Here is an 18,203-nt window from a genome sequence, read left to right on the forward strand (position 1 = left end):
GTATCTAATCATTTGCCAATTTGTTTAATATGTGATAATGAAATTACGATGAAAACGTCAGCTAAATCAAACATGAACAGAAAAGAAACACCCCAAAATATTGAATCGTTAAAAAGTGACCTAGCAATGGAAGAATGGTTGGTAAAATCAAATATTAAATCTACCTGGGAGATTATAAATGATTTGATTGGAGTACCACAAAAGTCAATATTAGGCTCTTTGCTCTTTCTATTATACAACACCTTTATTATCATTTGTGATATTTGCTGATGACACGAACAGCTGCTGTTCACATCATAATTTAAACACTTTAGTAAATACATTTAATAATGAGTTACTAAAATTATCCCTATGGTTTCAATGCAATAAGTTATTCCTCAATATAGATAAAACAAATTTCATGTATTTCAAGCACGCAAATTCTCATGTCATCGACTTTCTTTACAACATAATTATAGATAATGTCCCTCTCGAAAGAAAGAGAACAACAACATTTTGGGGTGTCATCATCGATGAACATTGAAATTGGAATGAACATATGCGTCATAATTATAACTACTTCTATTTCTAGGATTTTTGGTTTATTATATAAATAAAGAAATTAGTTCAATTTTATACGCTTGTTAAGCTTTATAATTCATTGATATTTTCGTATATAACATATTGTAATGTAGTATGGGCCACCAGCACCAAAACCAAAATGAACTCTATTTATTTATAGCAAAAGAAAGCCCTTCGTATATGTACTGGTTCACCATATTTATCTCACACAAGTCCAATATTTTACAAACTGAAAACCCTAACAGTATTCGACATAAAATTTGCTACAAAGTTTACAGATCATGTTTAAGTATTCAAATATTATGCTCCCTCTTTCATTTCAAAACTGTTACACTATAATAAAGCCATTCAATCCTATCATACCAGTTATTCCTCAGATTTTCATCTAGTCCACCCGAAATTACTTATTGCCCATAGATCTATTAGACACCATGGTCCAGACCTATGGAACACTCTCCCAGAATCTATTAAAATCATGTTGCCCCCTACTCACTTAAGGCCAAAGTTAAAACGATGTTATTATCAGAACATTCAAGGTAAATTTCTGTGTCAACTTTTCAGTCTTTACTTTAATGTCATCTCTTCTTTCATTCGTATCATTATCATCATCGTCATCATCATCATCTTTATCATCATCTTCATCATCATCCTCATCTGCATTGTCAACAGGCGCGTACACAGGGGGGGGGGTGTTTGGGGGGTTAACCCCCCCCCCCCCTTTGGTATTTTTTATGCGTAAACCCCCCCCCCCCCCCATCACCCCCCTAAACCCCCCCCCCCTCGCCTTTGAATTTTTTAAAATTTTGTTATTAATTATTGAAAAAAAAAAAAAAATTATTCCCATGGCTGACCTAAAAAGGTGACCTTACCCCCCCCCCCCCAGTGGAGCGAAAAGTCAAATTTTCCAATTTCGAGACCAAAAAAAAAAGTGTCCTCTTACCCCCCCCCCCCCCCCCCCCCCCCCCCCCCCCCCCCCCCCCCCTCCCCCGCTTATTCAGCGGTCGGCTGAGTCGTTGCGATTTTTTGGGACGAACAAAAAAAAAAGTGTCCTCTTACCCCCCCCCCCCCCCTTACGCTTATTCAGCGGCTGACTGAGTCGTTGCGAAATTTTCGACCCGATTTATAAATGTTAACCCCCCCCCCCCCCCCCCCTTGAAAAAAATCCTGCGTACGCGCCTGATTGTCAATATCACCACCATTAAATATGTATTTCAATTACCTATCCGTCCAGCTGAATAAATGTGTTACTAGTAATCTATTTCATGAGTTTTGTCTGGGGCTGCTGTATTATCAAGCAATCTGCTTACAATGACAGTCCTTCTTCCGCAAATAGTTTCTTTTGTTTGAGGAAATTTAGTATTAATTTTTTTGTGACAGTTTGTCATTTCGTTTATTTAAATAACAATTGTTATATATATTCGCTAATTTATGATTCATCGTCAGAAATATACTTATTGTACTTTATATTATTATTCTTATCGAGAAACTTTGTACTTTGCAGAAGAAAATAAATTAAAACCAAATTAAAAAAAGAGTTGAGAATAACAGAAGCACAGGACGCAGAAAAGGAAACCATGATAATTTAGGACAACTTATCGTCACGGTTTTTCTAATTGGATACATCAGAGAAAATGCTCAAGTCCATCAGCATAGTTTTTCTTTCAGTTATTAAGATAAAATGTTATATTTCACGATAAGTTTGAAAGCATGGTTTCTTCTTCACAGAATGATTCGTACATGGACATATATACGTAATTAATCAAGACAACTTATTTCATCTCTCAAAATTATAAATCTTTTTTTTTTTCCTTCTTGGTAACTCAAATTCATTGTGATAAAATTGCTGGATCTTTCCCTTACTCATGTATTCAATCCTTAATCAGCACATTAAGATATATATATAATAATAATAATTATATTTGCTTTATAGAGCGCCTAACGCTTACTTTATCAGAAGTCTCTATGCGCTCTACAATAATGCAGCATAATTACCCTGGCTTTAAGCAGAGCAGCTGTTACGCGCTCTGCGTTTCAAGGTAAAATTCTTATCAGGTCCCCATTAACTTCACCTGGGTGAAGTGTGGCAAATGTAGATCAATGTCTTGCCAAAGGACATTAATGCCGCGGCGGGACTCGAAGCGCGGACTTTATGATCGACAGTCCGGCGACGTATCCACTCGACCACGACACCTCTACTGATATATTGATAGTTTAAATGCCTGGCACGTTGACATAATCTCTGTTCCTGGCGTCATTTAATTCTTCGTAGTTAGCCTCCTGATCAGGCTTCTTAAGATCTTGGTAGGTATGAGGGTCGGTAAGATCCTCGTAGCTCTGATCAGCAGTATTAATGTCTTGGTAGGTATGGACGTCTGTCTTTGACTGATCAAATACAGGGTTCTCATACTGCGGAGACGAATCGGAGTCCTTCCCTTTAGACTTAGTAGTGGCTGATTCATCGCTGAAAGTTAATAATATGAAAGCAAAGATAAATTGCATTGAAGAAATACATAGTTTTACAAATAATAAAGTCCAAATAACAGATATATAGAAATATGTCAACACGGCATGTGGGAATTCAGTTTCAGTTTCAGTTTCAGTTTATTTTCATATTTCACATGTTGTATAGTACATCATTACATTTAGCATGTTACATTTTGTACTCATTTTACGATGCGTTTATACTAACAAAAAGAATAATACATAATACTTAGTTGTATAAAGGAAGAAATATGATGGAGCCTTAAGAGAAATTAATGCTTGTAGGTCATAGGCTCCGGAAGTTATAACAATGATATAGTCTTGTGTATATTAAAAAACGTAATGAAGAAAAAATAAACAATATTCATATACTTGTATATATTTGTATTACATTTTCACTACCCGTACGCAATGGCAATTCTCATGGTATGGTACCTTGGAAATGCGTGTCATTAACATAATAAGTCTTACGAGTGGGTTGCCATAACATTTAAAAAGCGTTATGCTTCAGACTGTCTACGTTGGGTCCAAATAAATTGGTATATATTAACACGTAAACATGACAATTGGCATGTGGGAATTGATATGGTACTTTTAAAATATATGTAAGTAATATAATAAGTCTTTTAGAGGCCGTCTGGACTAGTTTGGCTAGGAGGGATTAGTCCATCCAGGGTGGTCACTGACATGTGGCTATCTCATCAACTCAGCTCTCAATTAACTTAAGAAAAAGTGGATGATAAGTGACCAATGGTCACCAATTAGGCGTTGTTTCTATATATAGGGAGCAAGTAGCTACAAGTAGTACAGTGGGGCTTTAAACTGGTTTCCATTGCATTTAGAAAGCGTTATGCTTTAGAATATTTACATTGAATAGCAAATTTTAAAAATGAAGAAAGTATTCAAATAAATTTATAAATCATATTTCAGCTTGCATTGTCATGCCCATACAGTATTAGCCATATGCGTGGAGAAGTACGATGAGAATGGACTGCTGTGAGGGACGAATTAAGTACAAGGTATCTCTCTAACCTTCTTCGCTTGTAAAGGAAGATGATGAGAATTATAACGATAACAATCACAACAATAGCACCAACAGCGCTTCCTACGACAGTTGCTATGAAACTTGACGAAGTACCTCCAGTCGAATCTGATTCTGGTGGAGAAGAGAAAGTAGTTGAAGAGAATGGTGTTGGAACTAGGATTGTAGTAAAAAGAAAGTTAAATTACAAACACAGTACTGGTCTACTCCTCTGTCGTCTCCAATCTTAAAATGCAATTTATTCATTTCCAAACGAGAGTATAAGACTTTCTTTTGACATTCTTAACGTGTAATGTAATTTTAAATGTATTTTTAACAATCTTTTTAACGTGTCAATATTCAAAAATGAGATTGATTTAATTATGTATATATCACCTAATCATGTCAACGTGTAAACATGAATAATCCAGCTTCTGCTGCTTTTCATGCAAAATGACATTTCCAATGCATGTATTTTGAAATTGAATAATAAACCATTATTGAATTGAAATAAACAGACCATTTCGTAGTTAGCACATGGGTCAAAATAATGACCCCAAATATCTACAGATCTTCTACTCATGGAGAAGTCCCACTTTGTGTATTTTAGAATAATCAATGCCAAAGTCATGTATGTGCTTCATGAAAAGCTTTTGTTTGCCCTCTTGTTGCATAGAATGTACCGTAGGTGCACACATGAATAATAGGGACTTTTAGATTTGCACAAATATAACGTGGATTGCTACGATCGACGTCCTTTTAATGCACTGCCTTGAATGGACGTCACACGTATCAGTTCACGCAAATCTAAAAGTCCCTAGTGATTACATAACATGAACACGTATTCATCTCGGTGGGTTTTACAATTTTATCACAAATGACCTTTATCTGCCCATGCGCAGATAGTATTTACGAAATGGCTTATTGAATTGAAATGACAGAAGTTAAAAATACGACGGTAGCATCATAGTTAGTAGCTAAATAATAAATATATCAGGTACTAGATTAGAAATATCAAGGTAGCAACTGAGTTGATAGATAAATGAATGAATTAGATACCAGCATATGATCATATTTGATTATAATGGCATGCAAACATACCAGTCCCAGTAGTTTGCTTACACCACACCTAAATATTTATGATTCACATATGGAAAGCTGTGTGTGTGCCTGCGCTCCAGGGGGTGCGTGCGTGCGTGTATCAGTATGTGATTATTGTTCAATACATGGGGCATATATGGGCTTAGGGCGTTATTATCGAAAGCGGACTAACTTTAGTCCACGGTTTAATCCTCCGACTAAGTACGTAATGCCAAGTGTCCATATAAATATATTTTTGAATAATTTGATATGTCCCTAAATAACCAAGATAATATAATTATTTCATAATTATATTGCTATTTATTAGTTATGTTATTAAATTCTATTTTAATTTAGTGACAGATTAAATTATTCAAAAATATATTCGTATGTCATTTTAAATTACATTAAATGATTGTACCTTGACATGCTGAGCCAGACCATCCTTGCGAGCAATCTATTGTACATTGTCCAGTGACGTCATCACAATCTGCTCCATCAGTACAATTACATTCTTGAAGACAATCAGCTCCAAACATACCGTCTGCACATGCTGTAGGATGAGAAAGACGAGATATTACGAGATTCATGACTTGACATAGTGTTTAATGAATTTGCTCCCCCGAACATTTAATTCGCGTGTGACCTAAGCATATTTTTGTTCACGTAATACACAGGTGCCCATTCTAAAATCCTGATAATTTCCATGCATATATATATATATATATATATATATATATATAAACCCGCTATTCGTGTATACACATGTTAAGGTACCACCATAATTATCTCCAAAGTGTAATCCATTTTAGACAAATCCTGTAAAAGGATTTAGTTTTTAACCGTGCAAATTGTATAAAACACAATGTCAAAACCATTGTTGTTTAAAGGTTTCTGGTTTCCTCCAAATTTCATTCATTTATAGAAGTCCTTTTAGCACTTACTTTCATTGCAGTATATTCCTGTATATCCAGCTAAACAGGTGCATCCATAAGGATCAGGTAGACAGATCTGACTTCCAGCACACTTGTCCAGAGGCTGACCGGGTCCACATTCAAACTCACAGTCCCAGCCAAACTTATGCATCCCGCACGCTGCATGGAACATATATATTAATCAGAGTGTTCAATTTAGATATGAATCACAAGTTCTTAAAGGGTCCTTTCTCCGATTTATCAATGTTTTTCTTCCCATAAGTGTTGACTTCTAAAAACCTGTCGGTCGACAATAAACGGAAATGTTTCAACAATTTTATTACTAATATACATCGAATTCAATTATATAAACAAAATCTATTAATAGGAAATGTTTTGAAAAATGAGATGAAAAGAGCACGTAATATGCAAACCTATTCCAGTCAATCAAAACTCTCCCAAGCCACAAGCGACAATATTGTTATTTTTTCTTATTTTGATTTGGAAAACAAATCTGTTGTCAGTCATTATAATCATTGGCAAATAAGCATTGAACTAAACTAATAGTTACTTATGGAAACAAAAGACGTGAAAAACAGATAATCTTCCCACGACCTTTATGTAAGTAATAAAATAACCATTGTTTCATTATCTTTACTTGTATTAGAATATATTGTGATTATTATTATTTTTATAATGTTCATGATGATCGTTATATTACATTACTTATCACTATTTTTATTATCATCGCCATCATTATCAGCATAAGTCTCCTTCTTCCTCTTTTCCTGTTCTTCTTCTTCCTCTTTCCTTTTCTTCTCCCTCTTCTTTTCTTCTTCTTTCCTTTTGTAATGGTTATTGTTGTTGTTATTATTATTCATACAAAAAAAATTATAAAACATAGTAGTATCTAATTGTAAAGATTCAACCAAAGGAAAAGAATGTATTAGATAAAGACAAATAAAGGGGTTTTAATATTTTCTTCAGAGATTTCTCGATTTTACCTTGGAGGCAGTTCTTTCCAGCATGGCCAGGAGGACAGATGCATGTTCCTGAGAGTTCGTGGCATACACCTCCATTATAACAACTATCACATAAACGATCGCATAATGGTGGATTCCATCTTCCATAAGGGCACTCTGTTAATGAAATGAAACATGAACAATAGTGGATATATATATATATACCACGGAGGTACCATGGGAGGTATTTTGAAGGGGGTAGCCTAGAAAAAGAAAAAAAAGTATGAAAATCAAACATATTTTTAAAGTAAAGAAAAAATAAATCAAGTGACTCTTTTAAATGCTAATGAAATAATAGGTCAGAAAGTTTTAAAATGAGTATGATGTTTCCCCAATAACCCTCGAAATATTACCTCCTTCGAGGACAATTACCCCCCCCCCCCCCCACTAACAATAACCCCTTGAAATTAACCCCATGGACAATTACACCCTCCCCCGAGGACAACCAACTGAATATTGCTCCTTTTAATAGACAATCAACCTCCGCCCCCCCCCCTCGAGGACAACTACCCCCTCCCCCCGAAAAAAAAATAAAAACGAACTTATTATCAGGGTGGAAGTCCCCTTTAATGAACAGGGGGTGATCTGCCGGGTTGGGGGGGGGTTGTCCTCGGGGGTGGTTGACCTTGGTCGTCCAGGGAGGTTATTGTCCAAGGTGGTAATTATCCGAGGGGTAATTGTCCTAGGGGTAATTTTCAAGGGTGGGTAATTGTCCTTGGGGAATCATTTTCATGGGGTAATTATTTTCGGGGGGGGGGTTATTGTCCTTGGGGGTAGTTTTCCGGGGATGATTTGTTATATTACATTTGAATAATAGTTACAGAGCAGAAAGGAGAATTGTTCCTGTATTTAACATCCTTGCGAACAATATGTAATGATATATTTTCGACGTGTAAGGTAGGAGGAATCGAACCCTTTACGATGAGTCTTATGAAGCTGAATTGATGTTGTTCCAACGTTCCATCCTCGTAAGTCACATACACACCGGCGTCTGAGACAGATGCAGATTGGATTGTGTGTGTTAGACTACCAGAACTCATTCCGATAAGTGAATTAGCCCAGTCTACATCAGTGATTTTCCGCCATCTGATCCCGTCTTCACCTACCATCCCTGTCGTGCTCATCACACTGAGTGTGATATCATCTCCAACGTGTACTGTCTTTGTAAATCGACCATCACTGGGTTGCCATTGGCCTACGAAATGAAGAAAAAACAGATAAGAAAGGAAAAATCGATAATTCAATCTCACATTTGAATCTTATTTTTTCTGATTCTTTAATATTTCGTCATTGCTCCTTTCATATTCTTTCTTTTTCTCTCCCTCTTATTCATTTAATCCTCTGTCATGTTTACATTTGCATTCACTAAAGGTTCTTAAGAAGTAAAAGTAGGTAATATTATTTCAAAAGTATTAACATTGATGGTATTTTTAGGAGTGTTCACATTTCAAAGTATTCAGAACAAATATTTACACTTAGTTGAATTGTTGTTGTTGTATATAATCGTAAAAACATAGGCCAATGTGAAATCATATATACGTACGGGTAGAAGGAAGAATGCCAAGAGGAGCAGATGTCATTCTACTGGCTGTCACCGCAGAACATTCGTAAAATCCCAAGCCGTCCATAGTAGTTGGAAGAGTCTGCCTTAACACTACAGATGATGCACCATTGCTGTCTCCTGGTGCTGTGTAACTATCGGAATTTATAGCCTCGGTCAGACGGACGAGTCTTCTGGTGGACAATGTGAGAATCTCTTCATTCTCTGAGCCGAGTAGACAGATAAATGACGCATTCACCAGACCTCCTCCGTAGGGAGATGGAGTAGCTGCCATTAGACGCACAGGAAGGATCTGTCGCGGACCTATGGGAAATAATTATTTTTTCAAGTAATTGGTGTCCGCCCAGCATCTTCATTAGAGGAGAAGTAAGGGGGGATACACATAACGTTGACAAGGCAATGACTTATCTCACACTTCAACCTTACATTTCATTTATTATATTGTTCTTGCTGTTCCATGCAAATCAATTTTTTCATATATATATATTTTATTAACAAAGATACTTCCACTCCTAAAAATGAATGGTATCAAAATCTATGGAAACACAATCTAAATGATATAGATACTTAATGAAGTCAAGTTCCTCTCGAGTTATCAACTGTAGATAAACCCTAAATGAGTAGGAATGTTTAATACGCAGATTTCATATCTCATATGATGAACTATGTTCCTATTTTACCTTAAAATAACGGTACAACTATGGCTCTAAAACAGTGGTTTCAAAATATTAGAATGTCATCAATTGGATAATTGTTTCGTTTGTGGCATTTTGAATTAAAGGTGGACGGGCATCATTTGAGCATGGGCTACCATAAAGGGTACCCTATATAATAGAAATATAACGCGAATACTCACTCGGAGGTTTTTCACATGCGAACCTGAGGTACGATGTACATCGTAGTTTTCTCCATGCATTATCAACCTGCTGATAAACACATCTTCCATTCTCAAAAAGGGTTGCATTACCATTCGACCAAGCAGGAAATCTGGAAAGGTAAATTATGTTCCGAACAGCAACGTATTAACACATTATCAATAAAAGATATATTTACTTTAATGGGCATAACCATGAAAAGTTGAAAGGGCTATGTGAGCGTTTTGATTCGAGCTTCAGTTAAAATGAATATTAATTATAATGTAAATATAAATAAGTATGCCTTTCTTGCAAATCATGATCATGGCTTGAATGTTAGGCTCCCTGACGTATGCATACAAAAAACGTGGAAAGTATTAGACAAATTCATTATTTTTCGGGGGGGGGGTGCTATCAATCAATTGGAAAACCCATCCTAAAAATCATGAATATCATCTCAGATAATCATGTTCTTAAAATTACATACCAGCTTATACTTGTGTCTGCAACATTATGATCGCAGTTTGACAAGAGTAGAGTATGTGAGATATTGCTGTGTGTGTATGAATAATACAGTTTAACACATACTCATTATTGTCGAGTTGAGTGCCATCAATCCATTGAAACGTGCCCTCTTGATTGATATCATCGAGTCCAAACCAATACGAGTTATCTCCAGCCAGCGTCATGAGATGCATCTGGTGAATGCATTGAGAGAATATATCAGAAAGAGAAAAATCACCAATGATTATTTCTAATGTGCCATGATAATGATAGTGGGATAATTTTATCAATGTGTCTATGGTACATAACATCATTGAAACTTGAACTAGTTGAAATAAGATATAATTTTGATTCCTTATAATGTGCTCATCACAACAATATAGTGCTGCTCTATAACCTTTTTCCAATTGTTTTCACATAACCTAACATAATCTCTATTTCCCTTACATTAATGTTATTGTTTCTATTTTCTATTTTTTGCACACTTGATAAATTATTAAAAGCCCGTTACAATTTGTATCACGTTTTATTTACACGTTCCATACTTGGAATGAAACTTGTTAATATCACGATGCGTCCTTACATTAATTTCTTCTGTTTTAGGCTGGGCAAGATCACCTCCTTGATCCTGGCAGTACTTTCTAGCAAATGAGTATGACGTCATCGAGGATTGAGAGATATAGTACAGGGCTCCATCAAGCCGACTCCACTCATTTTCAGGAACATCTACATATTGATTATAAAAAGATGATTGCCATTATTAGGTATTCATTTTGTTTTGAGACAAAAAGACGAGATAATTACTTCAAACCATTACGTGTTATTGTATAATTTGTATTCATCATGTTCATACTAATAAAACACCTGACATTTACATTGCTATGAATGCGATGAATATCCCATTATTATGAACATTTCGCTACTTCCAAATAATGTAGGTGTCATTAATCCTGCTTTTAACCGTAGTTCTCAGCGCGCAGTACATTCCATGAATAATTTCTACTAAGTACCCACTTACTACACGTCGGTCGAACGTTAGTGATGTAGCAGGGATTCTTAACCCTCTCCTTGTAGCATGTAGGATAATATGATGCATACGATTTTTGAAAGGTTGTGAAATGTGGAAAATAACTTAATAAATTCCAACTCGCTTTGCATCTTCGCACAAGTGTATTTTGTCATGATCACGTAAATTTACATGAATAAAATCGATACAAGCACTTTCGAGGGGTTGAAACTTTGAAAAAAATCTCTCTTAGATTCGCTTTTACAGTGTAATTTTCATCGAGATCTTTGCGACCTTTGCGATGATGCAAACCCCTAGTCACTAGGTAGAATCATACTCTGATGACTTATCCACAAGGGTTAACAAACAAAAAAATGCACAAGAGGGGGGGGGTGGAGTTGTGTTTGCTCCAAGTCGACAACAGTGGATTAACCCTAATAAGGCCGGGGATGCATTATGCCCTCCCCCCCCCCCCCTCCACGATTGTTCTGATTGTTCGGGAACGCAGATCGGGATGGCGCCCCGCCGCTCGCTGACTCGCCACAAGGGTAAACAAACAAAAAAATGCACAAGGAGGGGGGGGGGGGGTTGAAATCGTGTTTTACTTTTACCGAATTGAACAAACAAAGCAAACCATTTTTCGTTGTAGAAACGGAAACGATCATGCATCATTGGCATGTGACTTACCCTGATAGCGTTCACATATGAAGGATAGTTTGTTATTGCATGAATCATCACCCCATCCCATGTTTGAATCAGAAGGTTGTAGAAAGGCACAATCTTGATTTTCCCCGTCGTTTGGTTGACCAGACCCCCATGAAGAATACCTGTGTGTATTGCATAAAGGAGAAATTAATGAGTAAACAGACGGTTAAACATAAGAATGGTTTTAGGGGTGCGTGTTTCTATTTGCTTTGTTCTTAGTTTTGTGGGTTTAGTTTTTTGGCATTATATTGGCAGATATGCAATCTTAGTTCTGACAAGTGAAGTGTAATAACCCATGTCATATAAGTGAATTGTCTTATTTTTTGGCTTTTAAATATTTAATCTCTCAACAGTAGTTTTGGGGTTTTTAGTACTAACTACAAAAATGTCATTATCAAAACATAAGATAGCGATTAAAGTGAGATTAAGAAAGTTTTAGAAAAATAGATTTCATGAATTAATATTCTAGTTACAATGAAAAATTTCCGTAAAATTTTCGTTATTCTTACTTTTTTTTTTGGGGGGGGTCACTTATCTCAACCTACATGTATATATAATGAGACGAACATTTTACAGATTATATAATTATTAAAGGAGTAATATAAGTACTTTTGAGCTTAGCAGTCATTTCAAAGTAGAAACGACTAACTTTTCACACACAGCTAAAATTCATCATATCTAGAGATGATTAGTTTAAACGTGTTTAACTCAACAGTTTTAAACATGTTTAAAGAAAATTTTCCCTGTGTGAACATCGTTTATACGATGTTCGGATAGATACGAAGTCGCGATTCATACGCCCCTAAAAGCAGGCTGCAGATACGAAGTTCGTATCTAGAGAGCTTGACATTTTGTGTGTGAACGGTTATTCATGTTTAAACGTGTTTAAACTAGATGGAGCATGCGCTTTGTTTGATATGACATGACCTTCAATGCGCAATGGCACTACTGCGCATTTTAAGAGCAGTAGTTAATCACGAAACGATTAACGATCGCACCGAAATTTCTGTGTGTGAATGATGTCGAATGTACAGCTGATTAGTTTAAAGCCCTTTAAACTAATCATGTTTTTAGATTTTTAGCTGTGTGTGAAAAGGCTGCAGGTTGGCATTCCATATTTATTAAACCTACTGTAAAGGTGTTCCGTCGATCCATATAAATGTGCCTTCATCAGCTTGGTCAGTCAAACCAAAAAGTATCTGGTCATTTGATCCCGAATATTCTTCAGAATTCCTGACATGGAGAAAAGTCTGTTGGGAAGGGAAAAAATGTCACCTCATTAACTTCATTCGTTTTTCATGTTTAATGATCAGTTTTAAAAGGATTGGAAATCACAGTGTTTACATGACTGTTATATTACCTCTGCTATCAACTACAAATCATCCTTTTGGGAATTGGCATTTGCTTCCGATTTCATCCCGCATTCACGAAGAACCGGTTTGTCTATCAAGTCACATACGTCATTCAATCGTGATATTACTTCATGAAATATTCTTTCCAATATTTGCATAGCTCAATAGCCATGTTAACCTCCAAGCTGTGATAGAAAATACTAATAAAACAACCAAAAAAATAATATATGTTTAATGGTACAACATTTCAGATAGCCGGATGAAAACGAGTACATATAATTGAACATACATTGATATCGTGTGATTTGATGAGTGCTAAATCAGCTCCATGATACTGACAGTAGGTCCGTGCATCTGAGAAAGACCGAGCTAGCCATGAAGGAGAGGTGAAATAATCTAGACCTCCAAATGATGCTTCACTACTTTTATCAGATACTGTAATAAAGCATAAGTTCTAGTGAAGAAATTATTGTGATTAGTAAGAGTGTGATATTAACGAAATTGCGTCGGATTTTCTCTGCCCAATTTAGGCATTCTTCTGATTCTAGGGAGCCCTTTTTGGCCTAGCAGTCGATATGATAAACTTTGGTTAATGTTCCATTTGTTGTCATTTCTTCAAGAAAATTATTCATCCACTATCTGAGGATGAAACTATTTCGTCGGTGTAAAAATGCGCAAGATTTAAAAACAAGATTTTCATTTTTTTCCTGAAACAAACAATTGCAGTGGTATCTTTTGTAGAAAGAGAAAATAGCCAATCAGCCAGACATCCCATGATGGTGTTCGAAAAATGGAAAATGCATGTTTTTGTTCAATAATAATAACGGATTTCATTTAGAAAGTGGCGCAATATCCGAAATATCTGAAAAGCAATTTAAAATTCAGCCTTTACGAAACATGCTCCAGCGACAATTGCTCTGCAATCGATTTCTTACCCTAAACGAAGTCCAAGCTTCAGCACTTTATCGTTAGGCCTACCACGACCTTAATCCTTACCAACATGATCCAAAGACAAATCGGTTGTTAAAATATAGCCCGGAGCAACTGTCACCAGAACACAATTCACGTTGGATCATCAGAATTCATACCTGGTGTACGCTCACAAATGTACGGTCGAGATGTATGTGAAGCCTGGTCATACCATGACGCGCCATCACGCACACCAAGACAACCCCAGGAGTTAGCAATATTGGGTTCCGTGGCTGTATACCAATCATTATACCTAGGAGGAAAAACGGTTTATAAATTAAGTACATATTATGATCATGATCATAATTATTATGATTATTATTAATAATAATGTATATACTATTGTAATTAGTAATAGTAGTAGTAGTAGTAGTGGTAGTCTTGTTATTATTATTATCATCATTATCTTCATTATTCTTATCATTATTATCATCATCATCGTCGTTATTAATATTAATACAATTATTATTTCATTTTTCGTGTAATATTGAGAATAATCAGGAGGTTCGGATATACATCATTAAATTAAAAATGAATTTAACCATATTTATTCACATTAAAACATATGAAGAACATACTGGAGTGGAGTATCATCCAGCCAGTAGAAAGTTCCGCTGCCACTCCTCCAAAGCCCGAAAAAGAAACAAAAATATTCATCACTACATGTAGGATCTAATGTAGGTAGAAGCGCTTTGAGGAATGTCTGTTAGCAAAATAGAGAAGAAAACAATCATAATTAATGTATGATTTATTCACGAATTAAGTCAGAATGAAAAACCTTGTGTTAGCTAAGATTGTTTCCTGTGTTTTAAGGGGGTCCCTCTCTCTCTCTCTCTCTCTCTCTCTCTCTCTCTCTCTCTTTTGATGTATAAACTGTGCATGTGAACGGCACTTTGTCTTTTAATATATGTTGTAAATTTTTCATATTTTGCATATTGCGACATAACGTTTGAATTTATTTGAATATTTATTTTATTCTTTCGTCTTTCATTCTAATTAATAGACAATCAAACCGAAATAGCAAGCTAATTTTGATAAAATGATAAGAAATGCAATAAAATCCGTTTGATACAAGAGTTTTACATGAGGCCGGCAAGAAATCGTGAATGAAATAATCGTTCACTGGAAGAAAAAAATGTGTAAAATATGTAATTACTTCTAATATATACAGATTGATTCTGAACAAAATAAATGTTTTTTGTTGGGAATACGAATTTTCTATTTACAACTTTTAATAGGGGGTGTGCAGCCGTTCAAAGATAGTATGACCGTTTTTGTTTTGTTTCGTCTAGATTTGATTTCATTGCATAGCAATATGTTTACTTTCATTCGTTTCTGCCGTGTAATTCAGTAAAGCATTGCGTTGATCATGATTATTCGATATACCATAGCCAATTTGGGAATAAAAACACATTTCAAATGTCATTGAAACCAATCAAGTCCACAGACAAGTCCCCATGCCTATCAACCCCCCCCCCCCCCCCCCTTCCCCCGCGAACCACTTGAACGAGACAACAGACGTGATTTCCCGAGACCATGGTCAGTGAAATCTGGGTCGGCGTTATTTGCGGTGACTAGGGTGTGGTCTCTCCAACGTGGGTGTACATAATATTCTAGGTACATGTAGTTTGCCCTGTAGCGTATATTTTAATTTCCTTAATTATCTTAATCATCTTGACCGAGTGAATACTGTATACAAATGTTTCACTAAACTTACGTTGACTTCGGCTGTCTTGATCATAGCCAAATCACCGCCATAACTTTGACATATCTCCCTGGCAGCACTTGGCGTTGCACGAGGTGTGAACTTGATGAGATACTGAGATTCACCGAGCTCTTGCCATCTACGGTCATCGTCTGTTTATATGACATAAAACAAACCTGAGAATGGAAGACAGCTACTAAACTACTACAAACTGAAATATTGGATGGGCTATCAAATACAAAATGTCAAAGAGTATATATTACCTGTTTACAAGTATAACGATGCAAGCATTTTACAGCACTTGCCATTCTATTCATGCACAGTAGAGATCATTAAAGGGCAATTATCCAACACACAAAAAGATAAACAAAACTAGATTTGTAATACTTGTTTGGAACAAGTAAAGGTGGGCTGATCCAACAAAAAATTGAGACAAAATGAAGGGTACATTTGAGATAGCTTTTTGTCTCAGCTACAACATACTTGAAGTTCAGCGTAAATGAAGCTAAAACGACGTAGATATTGCTCGCGAAAGACGGGAATGTAGAATCAAGTTTTGAGAAAAAGTTATGTCCCATAGAGAATACACGCTAAATGTGAAAAATTGACATGCCTCCTTTAATCGCAAAAATACGCCATGATGCCTTTGTCAAAATGAAAAATCGTGGCAACTAGATATGTAAAGAATTGTCTCAGCTAGAACATTTTGAAAAAAATATAGCAATTTTTACAAAGATACAATTAATTTTCCAATAATATGCTGACGTCATAATTTGCAAATTGAAATTTTGAGTTCGGAGGCCTTTATTATGACGCCATGACTTAATTGAGGGTCAAATGAGACATGAAATCATATCTCTGAATCATACTCTATTAAAATATGAAAAAAAAATTGGGGTCACCTTGCATCCTAAAGAGCTACAATAGATTTTGTATAGGCATGTTTTTGCCCATATATGCTATGTATTACAAGAGCTCGCGCGCACTGGAATTTATGTTAAACGGTCGATTATTCCGTTATTAATAGTCATAAAGAGACAAACATGGTATTAATTTGTTTGTAAAAATATGTGGAAAATTATGAAAGAAAAAAAATGGCGATTCTATGTTGTGTAAAAGTTTTACGCGCGTATGCGCGTGTGCGCGATTTTTTATAAAATGCTTAGAATGGCCTAAAACGTATGCAAAATGATTTTGAGACGATTTTGAGCATTTTAATATTTTGCGCGCGCGTTCTTTGACCTGAAATTGACCGGACGGATATTGACCTTGATCATGATAAATATGAATGAGGAATAGCTTTTGGTTATGAATATATAACATGAGTTGATTTTCGTAAAATTTTACAAAATGGCGCCTAGATGACGTCATCAGTAAAGGTCAATGTTGAAAACCATATTGTACTTTGTACATATGCCTATACATGTGTGTGCTAAATTTGAAGGTTTTTGATTGAGCCATTTTCAAGTAATCGTGCTTACAAAAAAGTGGTTAGATGTAAGAAAAATAAATAATAAAGGCAATTCGAACGAAATTATAAGGTGGTCTGTACGTTATACAGCCCACCTGATGATGACATTTTAAATTTAATCTGACCAATAATAAGAGAATTATGAATGTTTGAAAAGCAAGGTCTCTTAATAAGTGCGAATCTCAAACTGGCGATTTGGTTCTTGGATTGTGACGTAGACACGGACAACTCTATCGTTTGTCGTGTACAAAAAGATAAATAACTGTTGTTTTTATCTTTTCTGCTTCCTTTTTGAGCTTTCTTCTATTCTATTATAGTTTGTTATTAAGGTTGGACTGCCTTTAATACATGAAGGTAACACGTATTTCAAACAGGAAGACTGTATGATATTACATATTGAGGATGATTCTTCTTTGTGCTGTGATTCCAGCTAACACTGTGTGAGAGAATAATCTTTTACTTTTGGTGACATTTTATGTCAATTTTTGTGACATTTCTTGTGAAATTTTCTCGAAATATTGTCGAAATCCGCAAAAAAAAATGGCACAATATTCTGCGGGATTGGCCGTAAATTTCCACAATACTGAGTGAGATAGCACGCTCTCTGATCTCAGTAATGTATAGACAGATCCGGTAAGACTATATTAGAGTGCTGTCGTTATCAAATTCATTCATATTCATACAAACTTTTTAGATATCGTCTCGGACATCGTTATAGACATAGACGATCTCTTCAATATACATCGAACACTCTTTAATTATATTCTACCTGGAATTTTTTTTATAATACGTCTGGAAATTATCCAGCTAACCATAATTATGTTTTGCTGGAATTCATATCTTTTCAAATATATGTCATCATTTAAACAAAATTATTTGAAATATATACTTATAAATTGCATCGAATAACTAATCGAATAATCATACAAACGAGAACATTATAATTGACGAATGAAAATGATTGGGATACCTCCTCCTTCCCCTCCAGAGAGCATGA

General features: G+C 35.5%; 1 protein-coding gene across 1 annotated transcript; it reads right to left on the bottom strand.

Annotated features, from left to right (window-relative positions):
• Positions 1-1,749: 1,749 nt before the first annotated feature.
• On the bottom strand, positions 1,750-14,256 carry LOC115928887. Its single transcript, XM_030996941.1, has 14 exons — positions 14,150-14,256; positions 13,351-13,496; positions 12,841-12,959; positions 11,692-11,831; positions 10,582-10,724; positions 10,083-10,192; positions 9,497-9,627; positions 8,623-8,943; positions 7,993-8,274; positions 7,062-7,196; positions 6,088-6,237; positions 5,565-5,696; positions 4,075-4,198; positions 1,750-3,022 (listed from the first exon to the last, which is right to left on the bottom strand). The coding sequence occupies exons 4-14, from the start codon at positions 11,750-11,752 to the stop codon at positions 2,773-2,775; spliced, it is 1,839 nt and encodes a 612-aa protein (XP_030852801.1). The 5' UTR covers positions 11,753-11,831; positions 12,841-12,959; positions 13,351-13,496; positions 14,150-14,256; the 3' UTR covers positions 1,750-2,772.
• Between the last annotated feature and the right edge of the window lie 3,947 nt (positions 14,257-18,203).

This window comes from Strongylocentrotus purpuratus, unplaced genomic scaffold (assembly GCF_000002235.5).
Source record: "Strongylocentrotus purpuratus isolate Spur 01 unplaced genomic scaffold, Spur_5.0 spur5_scaffold_3, whole genome shotgun sequence".
NCBI lineage: Eukaryota > Metazoa > Echinodermata > Echinoidea > Camarodonta > Strongylocentrotidae > Strongylocentrotus > Strongylocentrotus purpuratus.

Coding starts and splice junctions, on each gene's coding strand:
- LOC115928887 (XM_030996941.1), bottom strand. CDS start 11,752: ATGGGATGGGGTGATGATTCATGCAATAACAAACTATCCTTCATATGT. Junction 10,193..10,581: donor CTAAAACAGAAGAAATTAAT/GTAAGGACGCAT, acceptor TGCATTCACCAG/ATGCATCTCATGACGCTGGC. Junction 6,238..7,061: donor TGGAAAGAACTGCCTCCAAG/GTAAAATCGAGA, acceptor TGTTCCATGCAG/CGTGCGGGATGCATAAGTTT.